Source organism: Cucurbita moschata, unplaced genomic scaffold, assembly GCF_002738365.1.
Source record: "Cucurbita moschata cultivar Rifu unplaced genomic scaffold, Cmos_1.0 Cmo_Scf00005, whole genome shotgun sequence".
Lineage (NCBI taxonomy): Eukaryota > Viridiplantae > Streptophyta > Magnoliopsida > Cucurbitales > Cucurbitaceae > Cucurbita > Cucurbita moschata.
Window position 1 is genome coordinate 5,342,358 of NW_019268521.1, and position 27,299 is coordinate 5,369,656.

The 27,299-nt window shown below is 37.5% G+C and overlaps 5 protein-coding genes across 10 annotated transcripts; 2 read left to right on the forward strand and 3 right to left on the reverse strand.

Moving 5' to 3' along the window:
• Nucleotides 1-597: 597 nt before the first annotated feature.
• Nucleotides 598-4,092, reverse strand: LOC111442976 (protein WHAT'S THIS FACTOR 1 homolog). Of its 4 annotated transcripts, none has more exons than XM_023080555.1 (4): nt 3,954-4,092; nt 2,411-3,884; nt 1,886-2,067; nt 598-950 (listed from the first exon to the last, which is right to left on the reverse strand). In XM_023080555.1, the coding sequence occupies exons 1-2, from the start codon at nt 4,004-4,006 to the stop codon at nt 2,639-2,641; spliced, it is 1,299 nt and encodes a 432-aa protein (XP_022936323.1). In that variant the 5' UTR covers nt 4,007-4,092; the 3' UTR covers nt 598-950; nt 1,886-2,067; nt 2,411-2,638. The 4 variants fall into 4 exon arrangements, with proteins under 4 accessions (XP_022936323.1, XP_022936322.1, XP_022936321.1 ...); XM_023080554.1 differs by adding an exon at nt 2,181-2,295 and having other exon boundaries at nt 2,411-4,092; XM_023080553.1 differs by having other exon boundaries at nt 1,886-2,023; nt 2,411-4,092.
• Nucleotides 4,093-6,526: 2,434 nt separating this feature from the next.
• Nucleotides 6,527-7,175, forward strand: LOC111442978 (ethylene-responsive transcription factor ERF017). The gene has a single exon (XM_023080557.1). The coding sequence runs from the start codon at nt 6,545-6,547 to the stop codon at nt 7,145-7,147; it is 603 nt and encodes a 200-aa protein (XP_022936325.1). The 5' UTR covers nt 6,527-6,544; the 3' UTR covers nt 7,148-7,175.
• Nucleotides 7,176-8,674: 1,499 nt separating this feature from the next.
• LOC111442973 (DNA cross-link repair 1A protein) lies at nt 8,675-14,897 on the reverse strand. Its single transcript, XM_023080548.1, has 11 exons — nt 13,876-14,897; nt 13,366-13,536; nt 12,713-13,114; nt 12,402-12,465; nt 11,186-11,403; nt 10,984-11,097; nt 10,337-10,442; nt 9,947-10,158; nt 9,711-9,814; nt 8,965-9,224; nt 8,675-8,872 (listed from the first exon to the last, which is right to left on the reverse strand). Exons 1-10 carry the CDS (start codon nt 14,698-14,700, stop codon nt 9,080-9,082), a joined length of 2,361 nt encoding a protein of 786 aa, XP_022936316.1. The 5' UTR covers nt 14,701-14,897; the 3' UTR covers nt 8,675-8,872; nt 8,965-9,079.
• Nucleotides 14,898-15,145: 248 nt separating this feature from the next.
• LOC111442919 (pentatricopeptide repeat-containing protein At4g33170) lies at nt 15,146-22,457 on the reverse strand. Its single transcript, XM_023080479.1, has 7 exons — nt 22,207-22,457; nt 20,760-21,640; nt 19,823-20,273; nt 19,677-19,747; nt 19,458-19,582; nt 18,836-19,136; nt 15,146-18,162 (listed from the first exon to the last, which is right to left on the reverse strand). Exons 2-7 carry the CDS (start codon nt 21,546-21,548, stop codon nt 15,166-15,168), a joined length of 4,734 nt encoding a protein of 1,577 aa, XP_022936247.1. The 5' UTR covers nt 21,549-21,640; nt 22,207-22,457; the 3' UTR covers nt 15,146-15,165.
• A 3,410-nt stretch (nt 22,458-25,867) lies between these two features.
• LOC111443099 lies at nt 25,868-27,018 on the forward strand. 3 transcript variants are annotated; one of them, XM_023080734.1, is made up of 2 exons: nt 25,868-26,230; nt 26,350-27,018. In XM_023080734.1, exon 2 carries the CDS (start codon nt 26,383-26,385, stop codon nt 26,827-26,829), a length of 447 nt encoding a protein of 148 aa, XP_022936502.1. In that variant the 5' UTR covers nt 25,868-26,230; nt 26,350-26,382; the 3' UTR covers nt 26,830-27,018. The 3 variants fall into 3 exon arrangements, with proteins under 3 accessions (XP_022936502.1, XP_022936504.1, XP_022936505.1); XM_023080736.1 differs by having other exon boundaries at nt 25,870-26,230; nt 26,311-27,018; XM_023080737.1 differs by having other exon boundaries at nt 25,870-26,230; nt 26,362-27,018.
• Nucleotides 27,019-27,299: the final 281 nt, after the last annotated feature.

A 27,299-nucleotide genomic window follows, 5' to 3' on the forward strand; every position in this document is an offset into this window, starting at 1 on the left:
ATTTCTCAGCCACACTTCATAACTAGTTAGCTACTTAATAATACATCAATAATCTCTCAAAAGGTCAACCTTAAGAGTAAAGTTTCAAAGAAAGAGAGAAAAAAAAAAGGACTGAATTTAAAGCCAACCAGATATCTACCACACACTTGGATAGTTAGTTCGGCAGAGTCCACATGCATTGACCAAGCAAAGCAAGAGAGTGGTCTTCGGCCACACCCTTCGTATAATGGCCGCCTTCACGGTTTGACAAACAAATTCTATGCATTCAATTTTGTCAACCAACGACAGTTGACCAGACAGACAATGAGTAAACTCATAAACACTGTGTATTTAACCTCATTGTTATGAGTTAGGACACATTTTATATGGCAAGAAATGCACCAAGAAACAAGTTGATCCGCTCAATGTATATGCATTATATTGAAGATTGTTGGGAGGGAGTCCCACTTCGACTAATTAAGGGGTTGGTCGTGGGTTCATAAGTAAGGAATAGTATTTCCATTGGTACGAGGTTTTTTAAGGAAACCAAAAGCAAAGTCACGAGAGTTTAGGCTCAAAGTGGACAACATCATATCATTCGTGGAGGTCCGTGATTCCTAACACTTTCTTCCGTACATTCTTTCAAGTACTTGATGATCATCCAGGAATTAGCTTAACAAATATATGGCAAACAGCCTAGAATGATTTTGTTTCTTCATTTGTCTAGTACATAAACAGCATATATAAGAAGCAGGACCACGAACCTTTCGGGATGTTTCGACACAGTAAATAGTCTGGAAAGTTGCAGCCATCTTACAGCACTGTTTATGGAAGGTTTTGTTGGTTTTGTTCTTTCTGACTCGTGACTGTGGATGGCCGCATCTTTAGCTTAATGGTTTTGAGGATTCTGCAGGAGAATAGTATTCAATATCAAAGCTCTTGCAACATGCACCACAGTTGAAGTTCTGAACCTGTAAACAATTTAATTCAGGGGAAATTAACCAGATAAGCCATTGAATAACCTTACACTAACAGGTCAAAGAAGATCTTTAGAACGGATCCTGTTCAAATCGTAACAGGTAAGAGCAACCCATTGCGCCAAGGAAGAGGAAAGACCGTTTGAGAGAGCCTTTTATATGCTGGAACGGCCCAGCTCTATATTGGCCCTGCCCTATCCCTGCCCTATCCCTGCCCTATCCCGGCCCAGCTCTATCAGAGAGAAGAGAAACAGGACAGTCTACGCGGTTGATCAATGGTAGATTTCATACTACAAATGGTTATGAATCACGAACCTCCGCGATGGTACGATATTGTCCACTTTGAGCATAAGCTCTCATGGGTTTGCTTTTGGTTTCCCCAAAAGGCCTCGTACCGATGGAGATGTATTCCTTACTTATAAATCCATGATCATCCTCTATTAGCCAACGTGGGACTCCCTCCCAACAACCCTCCCCTCGAACAAAGTACACCATAGAGCCTCCCCTGAGGTCTATGTAGCCCTCGAACAGCCTCTCCTTAAGAGGCTCGACTCCTTTCCCTGGAACCCTCGAACAAATTTACACCCGCATGACTCTGATACCATGTTAGGAATCACGAACCTCCACAATGGCATGATATTGTCCACTTTGAGCATAAGCTCTCACGGGTTTGCTTTTGGTTTCCCCAAAAATCCTCATACCAATGGAGATGCATTTCTTATAAACCCCAGACCATCTTCTAAATTAGCCAACGTGGGACTCCCTCCCAAGAATCTTCAACACAAATTATAATTTTGAATAGAAAACCAATCCAAAGTACTCAATAATCTCACCAACATATTAAACCAATTAATTTTAGGACTTCTTACAATACTTCACCTCACAAAGAAATGAACCCAATTCATTCTGATAATCAGTAAGAAAGAAACCTGAATGTCGAGATATTTATGTGGCAGATCCAACAACAAACAGGAAATAGCTATCAGCTATGATATGCATCTTCCCTCACTTGAGGATCCATTTCGCAGACATGACATGCAGCCCCATCCTCTGGTCACTAAATGACTCTGCAAGCAATTTGAAGAGTGAGGATCAAACAACCCATTTATACCTGTCGGAAAATCATTGCAAGTCCGAAATAAAACATCAATTATGTCAGTTTGACAGCATTGTCTTTGCATATGCATGACGAACTGAACAAATCCAAAGATTAGTAATTTGAACCTATATATAGATGTGTTCATTCTGCAAATCAAGTCATCCAAAACAATTACTTTCAATGCTGACTTAGTATAGAACGTTATATCTTGTGCTTTAGATGGTTGATCACGTTCGAGATCTTGCACATGAATACAAACTACTCATCCATCAAGTAGTTTTTGAAAATCTAACACTGAGTTTACTTCATATTACCATTTATGGAAACTTCATAAAAGATTACAGAATTAACATACCTCAAGCAACAGTGAGATTTCTGGGAGAAATGCTCACTACATGGTTCTGATCGAATGCAAGTCCTGCTGCTGGAGGGCCGAGCGTAACGTTGATAGAGCATAAGTTATCTGTTAGTATGATAAGATACATAGACTGTTTCCAAATAGAACCGAACTGTTGGTTTCTTTCCTCCAGAAATCAATAAAGAAGATAGATTAAATTGATGCTCATGAATATGCGGAATCCTTCTACCCACTGACAAGATCCCTAGTTTCTATTTCAGTTGTATTGGCATCTAATGCAGCCTCCTCTGAACAATCAGTATCCTCCATATCCTGCTCAGAGTCATACTCAGCCAAAGCCAAACCGTTGTCCTCCATTTCAGAAGTGTCGTCAAAAGTTTTAATCCTTTTTCGCTTTCCTCTATAACCAGCGAGGCTCAAAACCTTCTCCTTCCAAAGAACCAAAGGGCATTTATCAATCAACTCCGGCCCTTCATAAGCTTCTGTCAAGAAAACACTAAATCTTTTACCCCTCTCTGAAACATAGAATATCCCAACATGCTTCAAAAGAAGTCTCATTAGCTTCTGAGGCATCACAAGTTCCCGCCTAAAGTGGGTAAGGTGATCAGTAACTAGTCTCTTCTCCATGGTGAAGTTAAGCAACTCGTGCATAACAGCAACAGCCCTTTTATCAAATTCTAGTGAGCCAGCTTTTAGCTCCCTTGCATCGGCATATGGAGATAAATAAGACCTTTTCTGGAAATGATCAATTTTCCCTCCATATCTATACATCTTCTTGTAATTGGAAGGAAATTTCAAGGGAAAAGGAAGTGAAAGCAAACCTGGGGTATGAGTTGCAGTGCTCTCAGTCACACCCATCAACTTCTTCTCCAGCTCTGTTATAGCCCAGGCAGGATTCCAGGAAACAAGCTCCAAGTATTCACGTTCATCTTCACACTTCACCAACTTAAATAGTTCAGGGTAATCATTCACCCATTTGGCTCGGAAATCAATTGGAAGCCCAAAATCTCTTCTGAAGTGAGCAATCTTGTCCACCGGAAGCCGCTTATTCACTGACATCATCAAAAACCTGGTAACATACTCGGCAGCCTTATCAGCGTTTTGTTCAATTAGCGTCTCCTCCTCTTCCATCAAATCTTCGGCTTGTTTAGTCATTCCACACCACAATATGCCCCTCTGATCCTTGTACAGTTCAAACAGTTTAGGGGATTTTCGAATGAAGTCCGCGATCTTGTGCGGTTTCGGGAGATTGATTTGTCTCCGATATTGCTCTAAATTCCTAACTGGAATTATCATCTCAGGCTCTTGCTTGAGGGTTTCGATCAAGAAGAGTACCTTGTAAGCTACCTTCCATTTTTCCGTCGCGATTTCAAGAGCTTGCACCCTCTTCAAGCGGCTTCTATCTTGAACGCGTTTACTGCTTGTCATCGACCGGATTTGTGACCACGACCACAAGTCCACAAAACGATTTCTGCATACATAATTTGCGAACTCATTCAAGCAAAAAAATGGAAGATGACGAGAAGAATTCACATTGTACCCATTCGAGACCAAGGCCTTCGAAGAATTGGCAATCCAAACAGCCATAAACATGGATGAAGTTTGCCAATGCAACGTCCCTCCCCAAGTGTTTGAGAAAATGCCGAAGAGAGAAGGGCGATTGCTTTGGCAACCAGTAACGGCGGCTTCGCGCCTTAAGTTCGATTCGACAGGGCGAGTAAGGAATGTTCGCAAAAGGCCGAGTAGTACAGGCCCATTTGAGACATGGGCCTCAACTCTTCACTACGGCCTGTTCGCAAAAGGCCGAGTAGTACAGGCCCATTTGAGACATGGGCCTCAACTCTTCACTACGGCCTGTTCGCAAAAGGCCGAGTAGTACAGGCCCATTTGAGACATGGGCCTCAACTCTTCACTACGGCCTGTTCGCAAAAGGCCGAGTAGTACAGGCCCATTTGAGACATGGGCCTCAACTCTTCACTACGGCCTGTTCGCAAAAGGCCGAGTAGTACAGGCCCATTTGAGACATGGGCCTCAACTCTTCACTACGGCCTGTTCGCAAAAGGCCGAGTAGTACAGGCCCATTTGAGACATGGGCCTCAACTCTTCACTACGGCCTGTTCGCAAAAGGCCGAGTAGTACAGGCCCATTTGAGACATGGGCCTCAACTCTTCACTACGGCCTGTTCGCAAAAGGCCGAGTAGTACAGGCCCATTTGAGACATGGGCCTCAACTCTTCACTACGGCCTGTTCGCAAAAGGCCGAGTAGTACAGGCCCATTTGAGACATGGGCCTCAACTCTTCACTACGGCCTGCTTGAATTGCACTCAATAGTGACGAGACACTCCTAGGAATATTGCCCTTTGTCTTTAAATTTCTTCCACATTTGGTCCCATAAAAACATTATATTTTTATTATATATAAATGATAAAATGTTAATACCATGTAAAACTCTTTTCAAATTAAGTAAAATAAACCTATTTCCACGTCATAAATAAACAAATTATCGTTTCTATTGGGTTATTTCAAGCTCATCACTAATAAAAATTATCCACTTTAACCGGTTACGTATCATCGTCAACCTCACGATTTTAAAGCTTGTTTACTATGGTGAGGGTCTAGCCCTACTCCGACTAGTGTCTCACATCGTCTGATGATTGGCTCTAATACCATTTGTAAACCTACCGCTAGCAAACATTGTTCGTTTTAGCTCCTTACGTATTGTCGTCAGACTCTCAATTTTAAAAAACGTCCCTAGGGAGAGGTTTTCACACTCTTATAAGAAATGTTTCGTTTCCCTCCCCAACCAATATATAATTTTACAATCCACCTCCTTATGAACCTAACGTTCTCGTTGGTACATTGGTCTGCACATAAACCCTAAACCCTACCCCTAAATCAGATAGAGTATGCTTTTGATTTTTAAAGTTTAGGGCGAATTTTTGTTTTAATTTTAAATTCGTGGGATAAAAACAGAAATGTCCTGAAAATTGAAAGGGTCAAACCTATAATAATGGGGTCCGGGTCCCGTTTTAGTTGGACTTAAATTTTGATAGCCGCAACGCAAAATAGCTGCGCGCCTTGGTCGTCGCTGCCATTTTCATATTTGGACTGTTGACACTCCAAATTAAGCACGAGTTTTTATTTTATTTTATTTTATTTTATTTACACTTCACCACCTCTTCCCTTTTAATAATATTTTAACAACCATTTCCACGTCATCCATTACCCCTCTTCCTTTTTCAGAACCGTCACGCCTTTTCTTCATTTTTGGCACCGTCAAAGTCCAAAGTCCTTCATGAAATTGACATATATATATATATATATATATACATAATAGAATATAATAGAATAATTTGAAATTTTTTTCGACCTATCACTATATTCATTATTATTTAACTATTTCGTAAACAAGTGTCAAATATTAATTTTAGAAATTAATTTATATTTTTTATATTTTTTATAAGTACAATTTAATACAAATAATATAAATAGATATGGTTGTTCACTTCTATTTAAAAATATATATAAATAATGATTTAAATTAAGCTCCCAAAAACTAAAATAAACGAAAAAATCAAAGAAAAAACGAGTATTTATCTTGAATATTATAATAATACAATAATATATTCCGTAACTTTATAATTTTTAAGGTTATAGTTGACTCTCGAGTATAATTACATGAATGAATATATATATATATATATATATATAAATAAAGAAAGAGTAATATAAATATACATATTGATTTAATCGGAAAATAAAAATAATTTATTATTAATTTTATAACTTTTTTAATCAGATAAATATGGATGGATAGCTATATTTCAGAATATTAATATTTTTTATTTTATTGACATAATAATTTAAATAAAAACAAATAAATTGAAAACATTTAATATAATGGTTATTTTTAAAACTCCACGTGGTAAATTAAATCATTGTTCCGCGTTTCTGTTTACGCCATTGTCGTCTTCTTCCTTGAGCTCTCTCTCTACTCAAAATCTACTCGTTTTGTCCATTTCCTATTTAAACTCCAAAATCCTCTCCCCTTTTTAACTATCTTCAAATTGCCCTTACCTAGCTACCGAACCTGAACTCGAACCCGAACCTGTCTTAGGCTCGGATCGGGTAATGGAGGACCGTCGTAGCTCGGGCAATGAAACGGACGACAAGTCGGGTCAGAATCTAAAGTACAAAGGCGTTAGAAAGAGAAAATGGGGGAAATGGGTGTCAGAAATTCGGCTACCCAATAGCCGTGACCGAATTTGGTTGGGTTCTTATGACAAACCCGAACAGGCGGCGCGTGCTTTCGACGCGGCTCAGTTCTGTCTGCGTGGTCCCCGCGCGAAGTTTAATTTTCCTGACAGTCCACCGGAGATTGAAGGTGGGGACCGACTTACGGCTCAGGAGATTCAGGCCGCTGCTGCCAAGTTTGCGGGCGAGCACGGTGGAGACGGAGGAGGTGATGGGTATTGTAATGATGAAGCTGTGGCGGGGGAACATTCTTGTGGGGCGGTTGATGGCGGAGAAGGCGGCGGCGTTTGGCCGGTTTGGGACTTGTTGGACGGTGGTTCGGGATTGGGGTTTGATAATATTATGGGTGGGAACGCAATGATTTGTGATGAAGATATTAGTTTTGGGGTGGAAGAACATATGGAGGAGGATGAGTTTGGTGATGGTGGAGGCTATTTTTATCACGAGCCTAATTTCCTATGGAACTTTGATGATCATTAACCCTATATTGCCCTTCAAACAAATAAAAAAAAATGCCTATAAGCTAGGGTTGGGTCATTGCCAAAATTTAGCTTTTATGTATAATATTACACCAAAAGTAAATTCAAATGTACGAAGATTATAATTTTAAAAAAAAATCACGTAAACGTGTGTGCATAAAATTTTGGGTCCACTTCCACTTGTGAGATGAGAGTTTCGAGTTAAGTCAAGAATTTTGTCATTTTCGAGTTAAGTCAAGATAGTCATCGTAGTAGTAGTAATGTGATGTGTGTTATTTTTATGTTCAAATCGAATTATGGTAGCTGTAACATGAGAGATAAATTAATATACTAAATTATTAAATAAATCATGGATCACTTTGGATGATAAAAGTTCCACGTCCGCTAATTTAGGAAATGATCATGGGTTTATAAACAAATAATATTTTCTCCATTGGTGTGAGGCATTTTGGGAAGCCCAAACAAAGGCACGAGAGTTTATAGCTCATAGTGGACGATATGACATTTTTTTTTGTGAGCAATTCTTGGCAAGTCTTTTGGACTTTGAATACACAATTATCGAGGAAAAAAAAGGTTTATCTGTTACAAAAAACACTTTTTGTTACTAAATTAAGCAACAATTTAATTATTAAATTTTTGTTGGTAGTGATTTATTTATTTAATTTTAATTTTATAACAATTTAGTATCTAAGTTTTTAGATGTAACAATATAATGATAAGGTTTATCTAAAGTTGAAAGTAAAATGACTAAATTGATATTTTTATAAAAGTTGATGGTTAAAAGTTTTTTTTTTTAAAATACAAAATAATAGTAAAACAAGTCACTATTTTTAAAATGAAATTATTAGAACTAGATTAGGATACATACAGTTGGATTTTGTCATTTATTAAAATTAATACCTTTTCATTTTTAAAAATTTGTAATATTATCTTTATATTTTATAAATATTTTAAAACTATTATTAGATATTTATGAGGATGTGGAACAAAAATGAAAATTGGAACTGGAGGACTGCACCGTCTTGGATTTTCCATCTAAAATTAATTTCTTTCTTAAAATATTTTGGAATTCGGCCAATTATTGTCATAAATTCTCACATTTTCAGTCATGTGGAGAAATTTGACCAATAATTGATTTGACCATTGACAATGATATTAACTTTCCTTTTGAAAAAAAAGTCCATATGCACGTGTCAACAAACATTTTTTTGTTTTTTCGATAATAATATAAAATACTATAAATTATTTTTCAGTTTTATTAATTTACATTTTAAACAATTTTTGTAAATTGTTGCACTTTTGACTGATCATCAATACGAGTTAATAAAATTAATACAACGCATTGAGTTTAGAGGTAAAAAAATATATTGACATTCAAAAGTACATTTTTTTACCGATATTTCAAAAGAAGATTATTTTTTATAGCTCATTTTCGTGAATGAATAATTTTAAAAACTAATAAGAAAGATAATTGAAGTATTAACTTATAAATAATATAATAATATAATAAATCAAAGAGACTGAACAGAACATTAGTTATTCAATTGAATATCAAAGGGATTTTTCTTTTTTCTTTCTAAACTATCAATTTAACAATAACTCAATTAATCAAAATATCAGTTACCTCGACGAAAGAGGGCCAAATAGTATTCGATAGGAAGTCATCCTTGCGACACAATTACGACCATTAGGTGCCAACAATATCGGCATGGTTGGCAAGACAAGCCTTGTAAAGCAGAAGCAGTTTACTAGAATCAGATGGGTGTACAAAATGGCTATCTAAAAGAGGGTCAGTAGTGGTTAAATTGTTGAACTTACGTGAATCTGCAGATTTGATTCAGCCGGAGCCACAAACAGTTCTACTGAGCCCATTTCATTTCTGCAGCGCTTGGAGAACGTGAGAGAACCATCCATTGGGAGTGTGGTGAACAAATCAAGATGACAAAAGCGAGATCATGGCACGGGCTGAGTCAGGTCCATGATTATTCACACTTGGTATTATGTTTACAGGAGAGACAAGCTTTACAAAATCCTTCAGTTCTGAGAAGCTGCTATGCTCACTATATGGCACTTCGTATCTGTATAAAACATGAACACAGCTCTTGTTTGATGGTTAAGACTTGAATATGAAGACCAATTCAAGTTAGTTATCAAATCTATCCTTGCTGAAATGAAGCAGCAGAGAAATTTTTAAGCATTCAATAGTGGAGTTACGATGTAAACTTGTAACAACCTAGCTCACCGCTCGCAGATATTGTCTTCTTTTGGACTTTTCCTCCAGGGCTTTTCCTCAAAGTCTAAAATGAATCCACTCGGGAGAGGTTTCCACACTTTTATAAGAAATGTTTCGTTCCTCTCTCCAATCAACGTGGGATCTCACAAGACTTGAACCTTTCTTTTCATGGTACTCCTAGCGTCGATTTACTTTAATTTTCAAAATGTGCGACTATTCTCCGTACTCAAATGAACTAGACCAAATAACGAAGAGATCCAAGAAATTTATTGCATGAAGCATACTAAAAACATATTTCATCAAGTCTGGAAACAAGTTCTAGAAAAATTACCTTATAATTGTACCTTGCTGCGACCTTCTTCCAGGAGATTTCTTCTTTCCTTTTGAAAGTGCCCAGCCGGTGGGAGAGAAAGCAACTATAAGACTGAATCGACTCTGAATGCAACAAAATCAACCAATTAGTAATTAGATGCAATGGAAATCGGTAAGTGAATTGCAATCATTTGAAACATGCAAATGGGGATACTATAAATCCTACTAAAACGAGGATTTAATTGCTATACTCACTGCATATTGATTTGATAAATGCTTCAGTCGTTTGAAGCTCGCAAGTGTCCACAGAGGTACGACATGTATGTGACTTTCCCGTTCATTCACTGTAAACCACTGCATGTCCTCCGCTGAGAACCCCAAGCATTTCAAAATGCGTAACTTTGCTGAACTTACATACACCTTCTTGTGCAGAACGCGGGCAACTTCCAAAAAAAGTCGTTCCTTTCCTGTTAGGAATAGCTGAAGATATTTAGTAGTCCGTGCCACCTTTTAAAACAAATTTAGAAACAGAAAGAGAAGCCATAAGTATATCCCATGACCAACAACATGAAGCAAAAAAAATGCAGGCCATGAAGTCACAGCACGAAGTTAAAGCTAAGACTGAAATTTAAAGCCAAATTTTACCGATGGTATAACATCCAATCAGGAAAAGGGTTTTAGGGTTGAAAGCTTCAGCTTGAATGGCATCAATTACAAACTGTATAACGGTCTCCTGCTTTGGGAAATCATTCTGCAGCAAGTAATCCAATAAAGCGAATTAAATGGTAATCACAAATCATAAGAAATGGAAAAAACAGCACTACACTTGTAGGCCCGTGGGGACCTTTGGAACATGGGCAGAAGTACAAGGAACATTATATGTAGATGGATACGTCTGATAATGTGTGCGTGTTGAAGAAGAAGAGAAACAATTTCATTGATAAGTGAAATAACAGGGTAAAGATCTCCAATACAAGCAATAAAATTTGAGCCCACATAAACTCAAGAATGGGGTTTTAGTTGAGCAATTGCATCAAAAACTGTTCGGCCTTTACAGAAATATTGGACAGTCTCCATTTACTCAACGCTATGACCATATACATGCTGATTTGCAGACTCCCACCTAAGATTAATGACTTTGACTTCAGACTCGAAGCCCAGTTTTGCATCAAACATTATGATTCTAAGCCTTACTTTAGCTAATAATTCTTTTGAGACGAGAATCAAAATACTTCTAAATATGTCAGTAACCAAAGTAAAAAAGCTAACCCCATTCCCCAATATAGAGTTACCTGTGGATCACAATAAGTGGTATCAAGGATCAGAGTATGGATACGACATGTTTGAAAAACCGACAAGCTTCCCATTTGCTCACAATATCGGAAGTCCCCTGTATGTAGAACAGCCTGCATAACGGAAGAAAAGTTGATCACCGAACAGAATATGAAAAGGGATGATGAGTGATTAGAATAGAAAAGCTAATTTGAGCCACACCTTACCACTGGGTGGTTCAAAGAGTATGATTATTGAACCAGGGCAATGATTAGCATCAAAACAGGTTACATCTGTTCCCGCAATGTTAACTTTTTGGTTGAGAGGTAAAACTTGTAACCTTTCCCATGGGATTCCAAGCTTCATGTTTACCAGCTTTGCCGTAATAGGCGAACAATAAATCATTCCATGACGAAATGACTTTGTTAAACCTTGATAATCTGCATAAAGATCACATTTGATGTCGGAGAAAAAAAAACGATTCTGTTAACAAAAATTTGGACATTTCCTATCCCTTTACGCATTAAGACTTGCAGCTTTAAATTTGTGGGTAGATAAATGAAAATATCCGTCTCAAAGTTGTTGCAATCATTAAGGAATCGAATGGCGATATGTGACCAGAAATATAAAGATCTAACAAGCTAACCTCATTAATCCGTTGAGACACGAGTAATACTCAAAATGGATAGTACAACACAGACACGCGACAACCAAGTTTAAAAAGCTATATCCTTCATGCATATGATAATATTCAAAAAAACAATTTCATAGAAGTTGGAAATATGGTAAATGCATAGGCAAATTAATGGTAGAAACATGTTTCATAGTTTATGAAGAGAACCCAAACTAATTAAACGAACAAATCAACGTCTTATAAAAGATATTATTTTTAAAATAAAATAAAAATTTGACAAAAGATCCTCTACTCAAGAAAGCAAGCCCTTATTCTTCTGTACATCTTTTATCATGTAAACAGCTAATCATAACATGACTACAGATACTTGAACACGTGCAAAATGTATTCAAAATTATAAATCACCTAATACTCGACAAAATAGACCTGTGTCAAAATGTAAAAGCATCCTATGTGAGTAGCTCGCGTAGACACCAGGCATATTAGAATGTATGATGAGAAAAGGGACATAGCTACACTACTCAAAAATAAAGTTTTCATGCTTCATATTTTAACCATATACATCATAACAGAAGGAAAAGAAACAAATAAATAAAGGTTATTTAACAAATATAAATTCTGCATATGGTAAATGTAAGTTTAGCCTAATTATTGAAAACAAACATGTTTCACACACAAACTCAAACAAAGTAGAGAAATACCCATTATGTTGGATTTCTTCAGCAAATTTCCATTTAATACTAAGAAGTGACCGCCTCAGACTAAAATGCAACAGTGAAAAAGAAAGAACTAATTTCAACTTACGATCCATGTGAAAGTGAGTAAGAAACCAATGGGAACAGTCTCCTCTAAGATGTCGAAAAGCATCCTGCAGATATAACAATATGTAGCACTTAACAATGGAATTTGTCATAACCATTCTTTTAACAAGAAGTGGTAATATCGAAATGTATTGAACAGGAATAAAGACGATCTCCATAAAGACATTATTTTCTTTCTCACCCAAAGGCCATGTTAATGCAATACATACAATTCCTATATATATATATATATATATCAACGAATAAAGCATTAACGGACAACAAACAACTGTTCATCAAATTAGAATTACTCACCACTCTAAATGGTGTCCCTGGTATACAACTCCAGACTGGAACATTCCCAAGCTTCTCATTTCTAACATTTCTCTTTGCAGTTTTACTTTTATCTTTGTTAAGAGAGTCAGGTAACTTTTTTCCCACATCTCTCTGACCAGTAGAAATGCTGCATGCATTCTTCTTATTAGTGGCAAAGCCTGGGAAATAATCAGTAATCAACTTGTTCGTAGGTGTTCTATTAGTTCCATTGGTTGATTCTTCACATCCATCTGAACCATTGTTACTATGTTGCCCAGTACCAGAAGGGGCATGTGTATTCGTGCAAGTTTCAACTGCAGAAGATTCTTTTCTGAGTTCGGACAAAGCACGTGTGATCTTCCTTCTGGGGCCAAGTGCAGTAATACCCACATTATTGAGATCCTTCGAAGTAGAGATTAGCAAAAATCAGTGTCCAAAAACAGAGAGATTGATAGAGTGAATTGGAGAATGCTCCCCCAAAAAGGAAGGGGAATTTTTTTTTCATATTTAGATGAACTTTATCATGAATCCATTTCTTACGATGAATGAATGACTATCATGAAGTAGCAATTAGCTGCTTATGACAAAATAAATTAACCATGCAGAACATCTCAGGGACAACAATTCATACAATAAACCTTGAAGAAGCACACCTCATCAGTCAACCACTGTAATGTTTCCCAATCGATCTCCTCCCTAACAAAAATATCTTCATATTTCGATAAACCAAGATCATGCAACCATTTGAGAACAGTTGAAAATCTGGATTTATCAGCAGATTGTTGAGGCCCTGAAGTTTGCTTTTTATCAGGGGTGAGAGCAGCCTGCATGTGAAATTTAAGATTCAAAATTATCAAGACATGGATATATGATAGCTCGTAGTGTAATCCATTTCCAATAAACAAGCCTTAAGTGACAAAATATAAACGTTTAAGCTGAAGTTTGCAAAAACCCCATCCCATAAGTTCACAGTAAGTAGCAAGCAGATAGAAAAAGGGCAGGGAAATACTGAAGCAAGAAGAAATTTACATCATGGATGGGAGAATCGTTCAGCAAACGATTACATATAGGCGCGCAATAGCATTTATTTCAAAATTATAAAGAAAAACAAACACCAAAATACAGTTCAGACTTGTAAAGTGGATAAAGTCATATAGACTCACAGTTTGAGCTTGGGCGTCCTCTTTGTCAATACAATCATTTGTGTGTACAAGACGTTGCTCGTCGCTAAGATCAGAAATATCAACTCCACAAAGAGGACATTGAATCAGATCTTCATCCACTGGAAAATATGATTCCTCAGTACCAAATCCCACTCCACTAATACGGTCTTCCTCATCCAGTTGCGAATGCAGATTAAGCAACAAGTCTAGCTCCTTATCCGACTCAAAATCATCACTGCTCTCCTTGTCAACTCCACTGCCACTGACTCCAACATCGCAATCTACTCTCGAATTCATCAACCTAGATTCAATCGAATTGAGTAAGTAGCCCCCCTTTAGCTTCGACCCCTTACATTCATCCGTCGCACCAGAAAAATCACCATCCCCATCAAATATCTCCTCTACCGAGTTTGCATCATGAGTTTCGTAACTGCAGCCAACCATGCTCGGCTGTATCAAATCCAAACTGCAACCCAAATCCATTTCCGACGAACCGAATACTTCACCATCATCCAAAGCAGCAGCGCCATCGTGTCTATCAAAATTTGGCTTAAATCCGACATCGCAATGTGTTATAGAGGGAATGTTTACCTGTCCAGTGGCCGTCGGAGCAGAACGCTTCGGCCTCTTGGAAGCGCGAATGTGGAGCGATAAGTCGGAGGTCGCTAAGGGTTTATGAGAGGTTGAAGATCGCGATGAGAGAACTGTCTGGGTGGAAGGAAGAAGATCGTCGTCATCGCCAGCATTAGTAGGTGTGTGGAATTGAGGTAACTGGGATGCAGAGGACTGGTGGCGGCGGTGGACGGCGGCGTTGACGGGGGGCATGAGAACGGAGCAACAATCTGCGAAGACTAAATCGAACTGAGGGCGAAGGAAGATGGAACCAGAGAGGGTTGTGGAAATCGAGTATTTTGAATTGGTGGCGCAGAGGAAGTGGAGGGAAATTTGGATTTAGAGCCAATTTTGCAGATGGCTTCTCTTGGACGCTTTAACACTTGAAACCAAGGTTCTGCCGCGGAGATGGACAAACCCGCCTTCTAATTTATAAATTAAATTTTAAAAAATGTCAAATAATTTTTACATTTATTTTTATAATTTTATGAAATTTTAAATCTAACATTTTTTTTAATCTACAAATCCGTATTTTGTTTGATATAACTCAATAATGTCTATGGATGGAGAAGAAAAATGAAAACAATGGGAGATGATCGTGTTGAATGACCAGTGATCGAGAATTGAGATAGTTGTCCAAAGAACAAACATAAAATAATTTGAACTTGATAATCGATACTACCAGTAATCGCCACACGAACAAATTCCATTCCTAAAGTGATGGAATCTGTTTGCATCTCTTAGAACGATCTCCCTCTGGGTGAGCTTCGATATGCACTTTATAGCACTATGACAATCACCACAAACCCTTAAGTTCTTTATCACACGAATAGTTGCCGTGGGAGGCATGCTTATTAGCCCGAAAGCTAATGCAAGTTTCTCACTATGATAGTACAGTGCACGTTCTTTTTCCTCTTCTTCAACGTCAAGCAACATAAAATCGGTGTCTGGGACGTAAGATCCTTCCTCTCGTATTCTTTCCATAAGATCCTCAACTTTCTCGTATATCAAATCAGCTTGCGGGTGTGATCTATCGTCAACCACGAACAAATGCACTTTATTTTTCACGTCGATCCAGCTAAAACCCGGGTCCTTCTTAACATTCTTCAGCTTCATCATGTTTCTAGCATCAGTAACATCATCCCATTGTCTGGAAGCAGCATAAATGTTTGATAAGAGGACATAAGCTGAGGGATCGGATGGATCCAAGGCTAGGAGTTTATCAGCAACACGTTTTGCTGTTTCCGTATCTCCTTTAGTCCTGCAAGCACCAAGCAACGCCCTATACATCGAGGCAGAAGCTTCGAATGGCATCGATGCTATCACGCGTTCGGCCTCTCGAATGCGTCCTGCCCGACCAAGCGCATCCACCAGACACGAGTAATGCTCGATCTCAGGTACGATCCCATATGTTTCGAGCATTGCGTCGAAGTATTTGTAGGCTTCAGAGAACAAACCAGAATGGCTACAAGCAGAGAGAACTCCAATGAAAGTAACTTTGTCAGGTTGAATACCACTTGATTGCATACTTTTGAAAAGATTCAAAGCTTCATCAGCATTGCCATGTTGGGCTAAGCCTAATAACATGGCATTCCAGAAGGCAACTTTCCCGACATCCATCATCCCAAATATACGATAGGCGTCTCGAACGCTTCCACATTTGCAATACATGTCGACTAGGGAAGTACCAACAAAATGGTCGAAAGAATAATTGAGCTTAATCACGTTAGCATGAATCTGTTTCCCTTGTTCGAGAGCGGTTAGACAAGAACTCGCTTTGACAAGGGTAGCTAAGGTATATTCATCGGGTTGAACTCCAGACACCCTCATTAAATGGTACACAGCAAGAGCACGATCCTCGTCGCCATTATCGACGTATCCCGAGATCATAGTTGTCCAAGCAACATCATCAGGTCTGCTAATTTCACCAAACAATTCAAGAGCATTTGGCATGTCTCCACACTTAATGTACATATCCAAAACACCACTACTGACCCATAAATCATTGTTGAATCCTAGCTTGATTGCATAGGCTTGAATTTGTTTCCCTACCTCCAAATTGATCAAGCAACCAGAAGCTTTAATGGCAGTAGCCAGAGTGATTTCATCAATCAGCAGCCCCATTTCATGCATCAAACTCAAAAGTTCCAATGCCTTTCTACTTTTGTTACTCTTGATGTACCCAAACATCAATGCATTCCAAGACGCCAAATCAAAATCATATTTGTTACGCAACAGAAACTCAGCCTCGTCCACTTTCCCGCTCTTCGAGTACACGTCGATAAGTGCTGTTAATACAAAACTGTCATTAACAACGCCACATTTTATGACATAGCCATGAACCTGTGAGCTGAGAGTGTAATACTCTCCTTCATCACCTGTGGAGCAAGCTCTCAAAACACTTGCCAAGGTAAATTGATCTGGTCTCATGTCATTGCGCAATAAATCTATGAACGTGCAGATCGCCTCCATTTCGAGATTATTCTGTGCATAACTCGATATCATTGTGTTCCACGAAATTAGATCCAAGTTTGGTGAGTTGATGAACATCTTTTCTGCAGCATAAACGACCCCGGCCTTCGAGTACATGTTCATGAGACTATTCGAAACAGAAACTACTGAATCATAGTCGGTTTTTATAACAAGCGAGTGAATTTGTTCGCCCAAGTCGAGATCATCTGCGCCGACAACTGCAGATAAAACAATGACTAATGTTATACTATCATATCCCACTGTTGATCTCAACAGGCTCTTGAAACAATCAATGGCTGCTAAATTGTGGCCAGCTTGAAGATACCCAGACAACTTCTTGTTCCAAGAAAATACATCCGAACCGTCTTCGAACCGAAACATCTTCGTTGCATAGGCCTTAACCTGCTCCTTGTACCTCTTTCTGAGATCAGAAACACCATTCTTACCACCACTGAGAACGCGATGCACGCTTGAGAAATCAGGAAGAAACCCACTTTGATGAAGCTCGGAGAAGAACTGAAGAGCTTCGTCTTCTAAACCATTTTCAGCATAAGCCTTGAGCATTACATTCCACAACACAGAATCCCTTTCAGGCATTTCGTCGAACAGTAAGCGGGCTTCACCAACCAGGCCATATTTGCAGTATATATTCACAAGAGCCCCTGAAACAAACAGGTCCAATTCCAATCCGATCTTAGCAGCGTATCCATGAATAGCCTCAGATACCTGGATGAAGCCAGACAGCACACACAGCTTCAACAATGGCGCCAATGTAAGTCGAGTTGCTGAAAAACCAGACTCGCGTAGAAGACGAAAGAGGCGAAAGCCCTCGAGTACATTCTCGAAACTAGAATCAGCAGAGTGGGCGTAGGCAGCCAAAATGGAGTTCCATGTAACGAGATCACGGTCGGAACTTTTATCAAACACCTGACGAGCGGAACACAGAGAGCCACATTTGAAATACATTGTTATGAGATTGTTGGTCAGAAACCGGTCTGGAAGGTCGCCGGAGGTTACGATACATCCATGAGCTCGTTTCCCGAGCTTCAAGTCGGCCTTGGCAATGGCGGAGCGGAGAAGAGAGAACCATTGAGAAGAGGAAGAAGACGACGACGAAGGTGACAGAGAGGAGAATTGGGGATAGGCGAAACTCGTACGAGAGGAAATGGATGACACTTTGAGATTGGCTCGCAAAAGCATTTTCTAAGTGCATCCTAATCAATTCCCTCCAAACGTCAAAATCCAGGAAATTTGTTTGATGAACATTCCGCCATTGCAGCTCAATCGTCTTGCTGTGATTAAAAAGTCGAAACTCCGATCTTTGAGAGGCGAAGCTCCATCTATAATCGAATTTCTTGAAGATGAAATGATTTCAGTTCTTAAGTTGAAAGTAGATTCGGAATTCCTGACTCACAAACTGATTCGAAACGTAATTTTTGATGAACTACATGATGATATAAATCGATCCGAACGGATTCATTCATCTGAGAATAAGAAAAGATTCAAAGAAAGAACGAAGAACTGACAAAAATTCAAGGTACAATGTAAACCTAATAAAACAAAGTTACAAAGAGATTTGCCGATTCAGGGCTAAAAAATGTTACATCCCTGTCAACCGGATTAAACTTAATACAATTCTACTTGCTTTGATCTTCATTTTCCTCTCCTAATTCTCTTTTTTCTTTTTTCTTTTTTTCTTTTTTCGGATTTGGTCTGAATAATCCTTTCCCCACCTCTAACCATTCACGGTACAACACAATGCTGACTATCACAAGTATGATTTCATGGCTTTTTTTTGTTTTTTGTTTGGTTGAGTCAAAAAGTAAAAACTCCTACACTTCACTGTGTTCTCTTCTCATCCTCCCTCCATGGCTCAATATATCACAACTCTAAGCAGCCCCGGTTGCGGCTCACTGAAGTCGAGGCCTTCTTCTTCGATCAAATATCTCTGTACAGCCACTGGAAGTCTAGCAGGAGTGCGGGAGCCGCGGGTGTGGTGTCCTGTTCCAACACAAATATAAACCTGCAGACGTTGTCCAGCGGCCCGAGCAGTACCCCTCAGCACACTCAGCTCGTGCTTCAGGACATGAATCGCTTCGCTAACATGCAGCCCGTGCAGGTCGATCATGCGTTCGTGTCCCCTTCCATTTCCCTGGTTGTCTGCGCCAATTTGATTCCTGAAGAAACAATGTCCGCAACAAGCAGCAGAACAGAAAAGAACTGTAAGCCAGTAATCAAGCAATTCAGGAAATTCCTGTAATCGTGGTGCGTTTCTTAAGAAAAGCGTATCATCGCTCTTCGAACCATTCATTGAATGATCGTGGCCATGCCAGAACAATAGGATGATTCAGTCCAAGTAATCATAGATAGAACATTCATCAGGAAGTGAAATGAACTGATACACTTTCTCGACGATGATAATAGGAAATAAAAAACATGAAATTTCACCTGAATCGACCTTGTTCGAGTCTAGACAAAAGCATCAAAGGGAAACAAACCTCTGCCGATATATAGAATCTTGGGCCCTTCCATGAGCTGCCTTCATGTGCACATTATGAAACTGTCCCTTAACACTCAGCTCCTTTGCTAAAGCCTTATTACCAATGAGGTATGCTTGCCGTGCCTAATTTAAAAGATAAGATAAGAGTAAATCCCTGAGCCAAATTGGGGAGGGAAGAGGAGGACAAAGAAGAGAATCAACAGCCATTCTTTCACACCTGCTCAAAATATGCATTTCGAAGGCGTGCATGATCACGTGCTTCCTCCCGCTGCTCAGAATACATGTTTCCTGCCAGGTTGATAATGTTAAAGCAGAAATGCATTCAAAAGTTCGTTCCAAATCACATCAGTAAATAGTAATTACCAACTGATTCGCCTGTTTCGAGCCAAACGGGTGCAGCCCGAGCTGAACCCCGGTGGAGCAACCTTTCACTATAGGTGTCTTTCCCATGACCACCAGTAGTGTACTTACCGCCTAAATTATGAGAACTTCTACTTGATCCAATAGAGTCATCAGCAGAACCGTGTCCATTGTACTTCCACATACCAGAATCCTGAGATGCTAATTTCCTGACAGTGGAAGCAAAATCAATAGCACCTCTAGATGGGGAGGTGCTCGGCTTGAAGAAAAGCATGTCGTCCTTATCAGAAGAAAGATAAGGACTGGTGCTTTGTTGAAGATCAGCCCCATCAAATTTTGGATGACCATTTTGACCACCTGACACTGTAAGTGCAGGAAAGTCCATTCCACTAAGATTGGGGGCAGACATTGTCTTGGAATTCAGATTTTGACTTATCCCACCATCGACTTGAAGCTACAGTGTAAAAGAGTACAGTATGACAACTATTGAGTTGTAAATCCAGTAACACAAAAGATAACGAGAACACGGTGCAGACAACGAAAACTGGCTGGCAAACTCTTCATACAACAAGGACATCGGAGTTCTTGACAAAGCAAAAGCATGCCATACAGATCAAATAGTTCAAACTATGCTATGAATCATCAGAAAATTTGTCACACTTATTCTTTGAAACGTCTTTATAGGTTCGACTCTATCACAAAGCTATATCACTTCAACAATCACCTTTTCATAATAGCAAGAAACGACCATTGAAGTTGCGACTTAAATTAACTTGCCGTCCAAACTATTGAACGAAAAACATGCTGTTTGATGTTAAAAAAATGTTTTGAACATAAAAAAGATGAAATGCTACTGCCCCTTGATGCTTTGAAAAGTCAACTTACCTCTAATTGACTTAAAAGGTTACTTTATTTACACATCGTTCAAAAGTCAACTTACCTCTAATTGAGTGAGCATCTCAACAGTCAGGTTTAAGTCACCTCCATTGGCAAAGTAAACTTCTGCGAGGCTTTCGGCAGCAAAGCCAGGGAACTGTAAAGCCAAGAAATCAACAGGGTTCAGAGTATCACTTTCATCCATAGTTGTTTGCTCACTCAAGACTTCCATGGTTGATCCCCTCACAGTATTTCCATGATAAGGAAGGTGCCGGTCATTGCTAACCAGTACATTACTGTTGTGAACTGGCTTCTGCCAAGGTTTATTCGAAATTTGGAAAAGACTAGCTGCAGATGGATCTTCTCCATACGAAGCAGTCGAGAATCTGAACCTATCAGCAAATTGATTTCCATTAAAGTGATTTAGATTTGAATGTTGCTGATCATTCAACAAATATTCACTGCCAACAGTAGCCGCGAATAAAGGGGCTTCGTTGTCATCATGCAACGATAAGCCTGCCAACGAAATATTTCCAAGAGATAGGTTCTCATCTTCTCCCATTGACTTGAAATCAGGTATGATATCATCAGGTAGCTGGTGCCTCCAGAATTGACGAGATTCGTCATCAGAATTATTAGACACAGATGACTCGGTCCTATCTAGAACAGCTTTTCCTAACGTCCCAGAAGACGAAAATCTTTCAGTCAAATCTGGCACACTACTACTTCCAACTGAAGGTGCTCTGAGGGCGAACGGAATAAACTCAGCAGCATTCGGATTCAAAGCTGTCACCTTGCTTCCAATGCTTAGGTTTGCCTCGTTGGTTTGCGTTCCTTTCTTCGACACATTCATTATTTGCTAATACAAAATAGAATGCTCACATGCACTTGAAAAAAAGAAAATCTGTAGGGAAATGCTCAAATTTCTATAGCCTCAACCAAAACCTGCAAAATATGATTTCACTTCGTCAGGCAAATTAGAAACTCAAGTAAACCGAATTCACAACCATTTACAAGATATATTTGTTTGTTTAGAAAACAAGAAGAAGTTCGTTAGTTTCCAGACATCTCTAATCTGAAATGAATTGAACGGCAAATATTCAATAAACCTCCATGAAGAAACTGTACGAATTATCCCCTACAAAATTACGCATGGAATCATCAATATTTCAAACTAGAAGAACCTGCATCGTTTAACTACAAATCTTGCATCGTAGACCACGAACATAAACTACCATACTTCATAACTGAGGTAACCAGTAAACCTTAGCCGGAAAATCTGAAAATACCCACAATCAAAAACGAAGCGCACAGAATCAGAATCTTGTAACTGAACATCCAAGTTATAGAGATCTCGATAAATTCAATGCACAGAACAATCGGAACAAACAAGAAAGAAAATACAGAAATTTCATAACTAGGCAAGGAATTATTGCTACTGTACACAGCGATGACCTAAAAATAAATCCATGGATTAGAAAACCAGCTAAAGAGAATATTCTCCTCTATACCTTTCCGAAACAAATCGAAGGGATCCATGGAAACGGATCGGATGAAGTCAGAAGGCTAGAGAATTACAGATAAGGCCTAACTTTTATCTTCAATTCCGAACTCTGCAACTCTCTCTCTCTCTCTCTCTCTCTCTCTCTCCAGTGTTCTGAACAGCTTTCAGAAATTCGTCTTCTCTCCCACTTCTCTCTCTCCCTCTCCTCTCTGCTCTCTGTGGGAGAAACCCTCTTTGGCTAATACCAGCAACACCACCACAAAATATACATTTCAAAATGACGATTAAGCCCTTCGTCACTCAATTTGACCTTTTATTTTATTATTATTTTTATCTCAAATAAATTGTAATTTGTTTTTTTCTTAAATAAAATCAATATACATTTAAAATTTTCAAATTTGTGAATCGTAAAAAATATGGAATAATATATTATTATGAAATAAAAATTTAAAATTAAATAGATAAGCCCGAAATTGGAATGTAAAAAGCTTTCACTTTACTAAACAAAACAAAACCTCCACTAATTCTTATTTTTAATTATTTAATTTTGACACGCATTTTATTTATTTTAAAAAAATTTGTAGATGCAATGAGAATAATAAATTTATATAAAATATAGATTCTTTAGATTTTGCGCCGCTGTCCATCTAAGTTGATTATAAATTATTTAAAGTGTAAATATTCGGCCCATTTATTTCGGTCCAATTTCAAAATGTGAATTTTATTTTATTTAAGTAATTATTAAAATTATTTGGTTTCCTTAAAAAAAAAACATCAATAATTTATTGAGTTAGTAGTAGCAAGGAGTTTCTTAAATTTTCTTTATTATAATTTTAAAACAATTAAGAAAAGGGCATTATTGGAATGATCCAAATTATTCAATGAAACCTATAAGCGGTCTCGATTGAGACAATAACCCAGATCGAGGGAGATTGGGTTGCATATCCAAACTCGAAACGTGTTCGATGAGGATACAAGGTTCGGGGTCATGACGACATGACTAATAATAATTTGTCATTGTACGTAACGCCCACGACCAACAATTTTGAATAACGTACACAGATGTGTGCAATCAATGAATAAATGTCATAATTGTCGTGTAGTGTCATAGTGTATCAACAGATACATTGGATCGATATCTTAACTATTTTGTCGCAAGTAATCGTAGCATTTAACACTGACAACGTACGTTATATTAGGTTGACATGTTCACAATGGATCAATATTTATAGATTCGAGTAATTTAAGAGTAAATTAAAATATTAATGGAATTTTTTTATTATTTTTTTATTTATTTACCAAATGGGACGTGTTATGTGAGAATCATTTAAATAGCGATTTATTTTAAATTAATTTATGTTTATTTGGCATCCATTGTGTCTCTTGGTGTACATCAAAGGTCATCTAGTTGTTTTAAAAACATAAATTTCTCTCTTTTTATTTTTAAATTTTTTTTAGAGATGAATTTGAGAAATAACCAATTACGGCTCGGGAAGAGCTAGCTAGCATTCGTAAACATCTTAGAAGAACAATGAAATTAATTATAATTCATTATTATTTGTCGAATATGCGGGCTATTATCGGGTCGTTTTAAAATTATATAAATTGTATTTTAGGGTTGAGTTAAGTTATAAACCATAGTTAAAATTTAATAATTATTAAATAATATTAAAAAATAATATAGTGGATTTCAAGGGAAAGAAACAGGTTTCACCGTGTAGTTGATAGTTGCTTCAGTATTTATAGCAAAATTACAAAAGAGGGTCGACATTTGTTGGGCCAAAATTTTGATGAATGGTATGGGCCGGGTGGCCCAATTCTACAGATCCACGCCCCCCTTTTGTGGCTATAAACGCGCGAAACGGTATCGTTTTATTAACACTCTATACCTGCCATGCAGCCATTTGCGGGTCGCCACTTGTTCATGTGGGGACCACAACTACTAGTACTACGCGCATCTCACGCGCTCCGTCAACTCCATTTCTCGAATTTTAACTCTTTCGATTTAATAGATTAATAAATCGAGATAAATATTCCAACTTCAAATTTAAAATTTAAAATATTTAATAATTTTATCATGTGTTTAATAAATTATAGACGGATGAAAAAATTAAAAAATAAAGAATTTATTTGAACTTTTTTTGTTCGTAATTTAAAAAGATTTTAATAATTAATTTGTGTATTAAATACATACAAAAACTTTATTTAATTGAAATTAATAATTTTCTCAGTGGGCAAACCGGAGAAGTTGAATTTAGGGTAAGTTTTGAAATATTTATTTAAGTTAAAAAAATTTAATTTTCGCTCCTCCATTAAAATTTAAATAAAAAATAAAAATTTGTCTTGCCCTAATAAAATTTATTGATTCCCCTTTTGCTTATTTTCGACCAATTTTAATATTAAACGATTGACAAGGAAATATGGTTAAAACATTTAAAATTATTATTTTGGTCCAAAGTTCATACTATTCTATTTTATACTTTTAATAAAGTTTAAAATGAGTTATTATTTGAATAAGTAATATTAATAGTTTTTGTATAAAATAATAGAATGAGAATATAATTTCAAAAATTGTAAAATAAAAATTCCTGATTTTTTAAAATTTAACCATAAATTAAAATTAGATAAAAAAAAATATAAAATAAAAAAAGAAGTATGGAGATTAAATTTCAAAATAATAATATTACGTCAACTAAAATAATAGTTTAAATTGAAGCAGACATATATTTATAACAATAATAAAAAAAGAAATAGAGTGGGTTATGCATTTTGGTAATTGGAGGTGGGCGATTGTGGTACAAGCGCTTGGGAAAGCGAGTAAGAGAATGAGGGAAAGAGGACAAAAATGAAGAAGCAAGGACGAGAGGGTTATTATCAGAACAGCTGGCAGAAAATGGCAATTTGGGAAGATGAGAACAAAACAGGTCTCACAAATCGGCCGCGATTTTTCGAATCAAAATCCCGAAATTTGATTTTTTTTTTTTAATTTAAATTTAACCCATGTATAATATATTTATTAATTAAAAAAAATTAAAATTGCTTCGATACAAAATTATTTGTTTCTACAAAAATTAAATGATAGAGATTTAAACTTTTTTTTTTACCTTATGAAATAAATACGCGTCAATTATTATTTTAGACTATAAAATTAAATATTGCAAAATCGTTTTAACCAAAAAAAATTTTTTCTTGTTTTTAAAATTTTAAAAATTTCTTAAACGTGACCTTGAAGTTTCATATACTAAATTCATTAATTGACATTTTTTATGATATTGAACAGACTGATTTTAATTTTCAAATCTTTTCATTTATATTGTTTTTGTATTTCGTTTTTAATGTTATTTTATCTCCAAACTTTAAGTGATCAAATTTTACGACAGTAATTACATAGTGTGAAACTAGCAGATCTTTTGTCTTACCTTTTTTTCCTAATAATCCAATTAGCTATTGAATTAAAAGAAGGATATAATCACAAAACATTATAATAAAAGTTTAATGAAACTTCTTGATTATTTTTTAAAAATTTTATATTAAACAGTTATTTACCAAAAATCGGGTAAATCTATAATTTAGTTTAATATTAAAGGCGACTTAGACAATGACGTGGAAGAATTGTGCAGTCACGTTGCTTGGGCGTCAAAATTCGAAGCCATCGTCTATATAAATCCAAAGGGAAGCCCATTTTGACAGGTGATGAAGCCTTCTTCTTCGTCTTTCTTCTCTGTTCTCTCAACTTTCCGGCTTCAGTGAGAGGCAAATAGGAGCCAATTGAGGCTCTGAAATGTATGTGATATTTTGGAATCTGCTCATCGACGGCGAGAAAGTGACGGTGAGAGAGTGGGAGAAGGAGAGATAAAGAAACAAAAGATCCGATTCAGTATCAAATTATCAAATTCAAATCTATTCACATCTTTTATCCAAATCAAATCAACTTTTTCTCGGAATTCCATATCTTCTTCATTAATATTGTCGAGAATATTACGGAAGAGATCAGAAAAAACGATCCGAAACATCCAGAGAGAAAATTCCAGGTAAGCTTGAATTTCTGTTGAATTGTTACCTTCACTTTTTCCTTTCTTTCTTAGATTATTAGTTTGAGATTCAAAAAAAGATACCGTCCGGATCTTGTTTGGATTCTGAACTTTTGCAGCCATTGGAGCAGAGCTAGTTGGAGAAGACAACAATGGCGGCGAAAGTGACAAAGGCGATCTCCGGCATCGAGCAGACGGCTCCGGTTACGCAACACAACGCGCAAGTAATCGACGTGGAGTCTGTAAAATGCGAGTGCTGTGGATTGACGGAGGAGTGTACTCCAGCGTACATCGGCCGTGTGCGCGAGCGGTATGAAGGGCGTTGGATTTGTGGACTCTGTGCGGAGGCTGTGAAAGACGAGTCTCTCAGATCTCAGAGCAATATCACCACCGGTGAAGCCGTGAAGAGGCACATGAAGTTTCACAAAGCATTCAAATCTTCAATTCCTCCTCTGAATCCGACTGAGGATTTGATTTCGGCTATGAAACAGCTTCTCCGGCGATCGCTCGACTCTCCAAAGAAGGACACTTCGCGATCGCTTGGCCGTTCCAATAGCTGTTTCTCCGCCATGCCGGGACGGCAAAATCATTATGATTAGACGCTGGCCGCCGTTCACGGCGAAAAGATGATGAATAAAAAGGGCACCATATCTCGTGGATGTTAGCCTAAATTTCGGCTGTAAAATTTTTTGTTAGCGGTTTTTAATATTTTGGAATCCGGAGAAAATTCTCCTATTAACTAGGGACCTTGAACGATAATTGAATTTTTGCACTTGCATGGCTACAGAGATCTTTTAGTCGATTTTATTTCTATACTAAAATGAGGTACCATTGTTATTTAATATTAAATCAACCTACGGAAAGCATCCCAAATATTTTTTTGAACCTAAACAGATCACATAATAGACAGCTGAATAATGCATATTTATTCCGTGTCTTACGAGAATGATGGACGTGGTGCTTTGTGGGAGGCTAGAGGTAAAATGTTGAAATTTCAGGCTCTCAATCTAACCCAATTTGAACGACTTCAAGACTTTAAAACACATTTGATAGGTTGTATTCCTTTGAC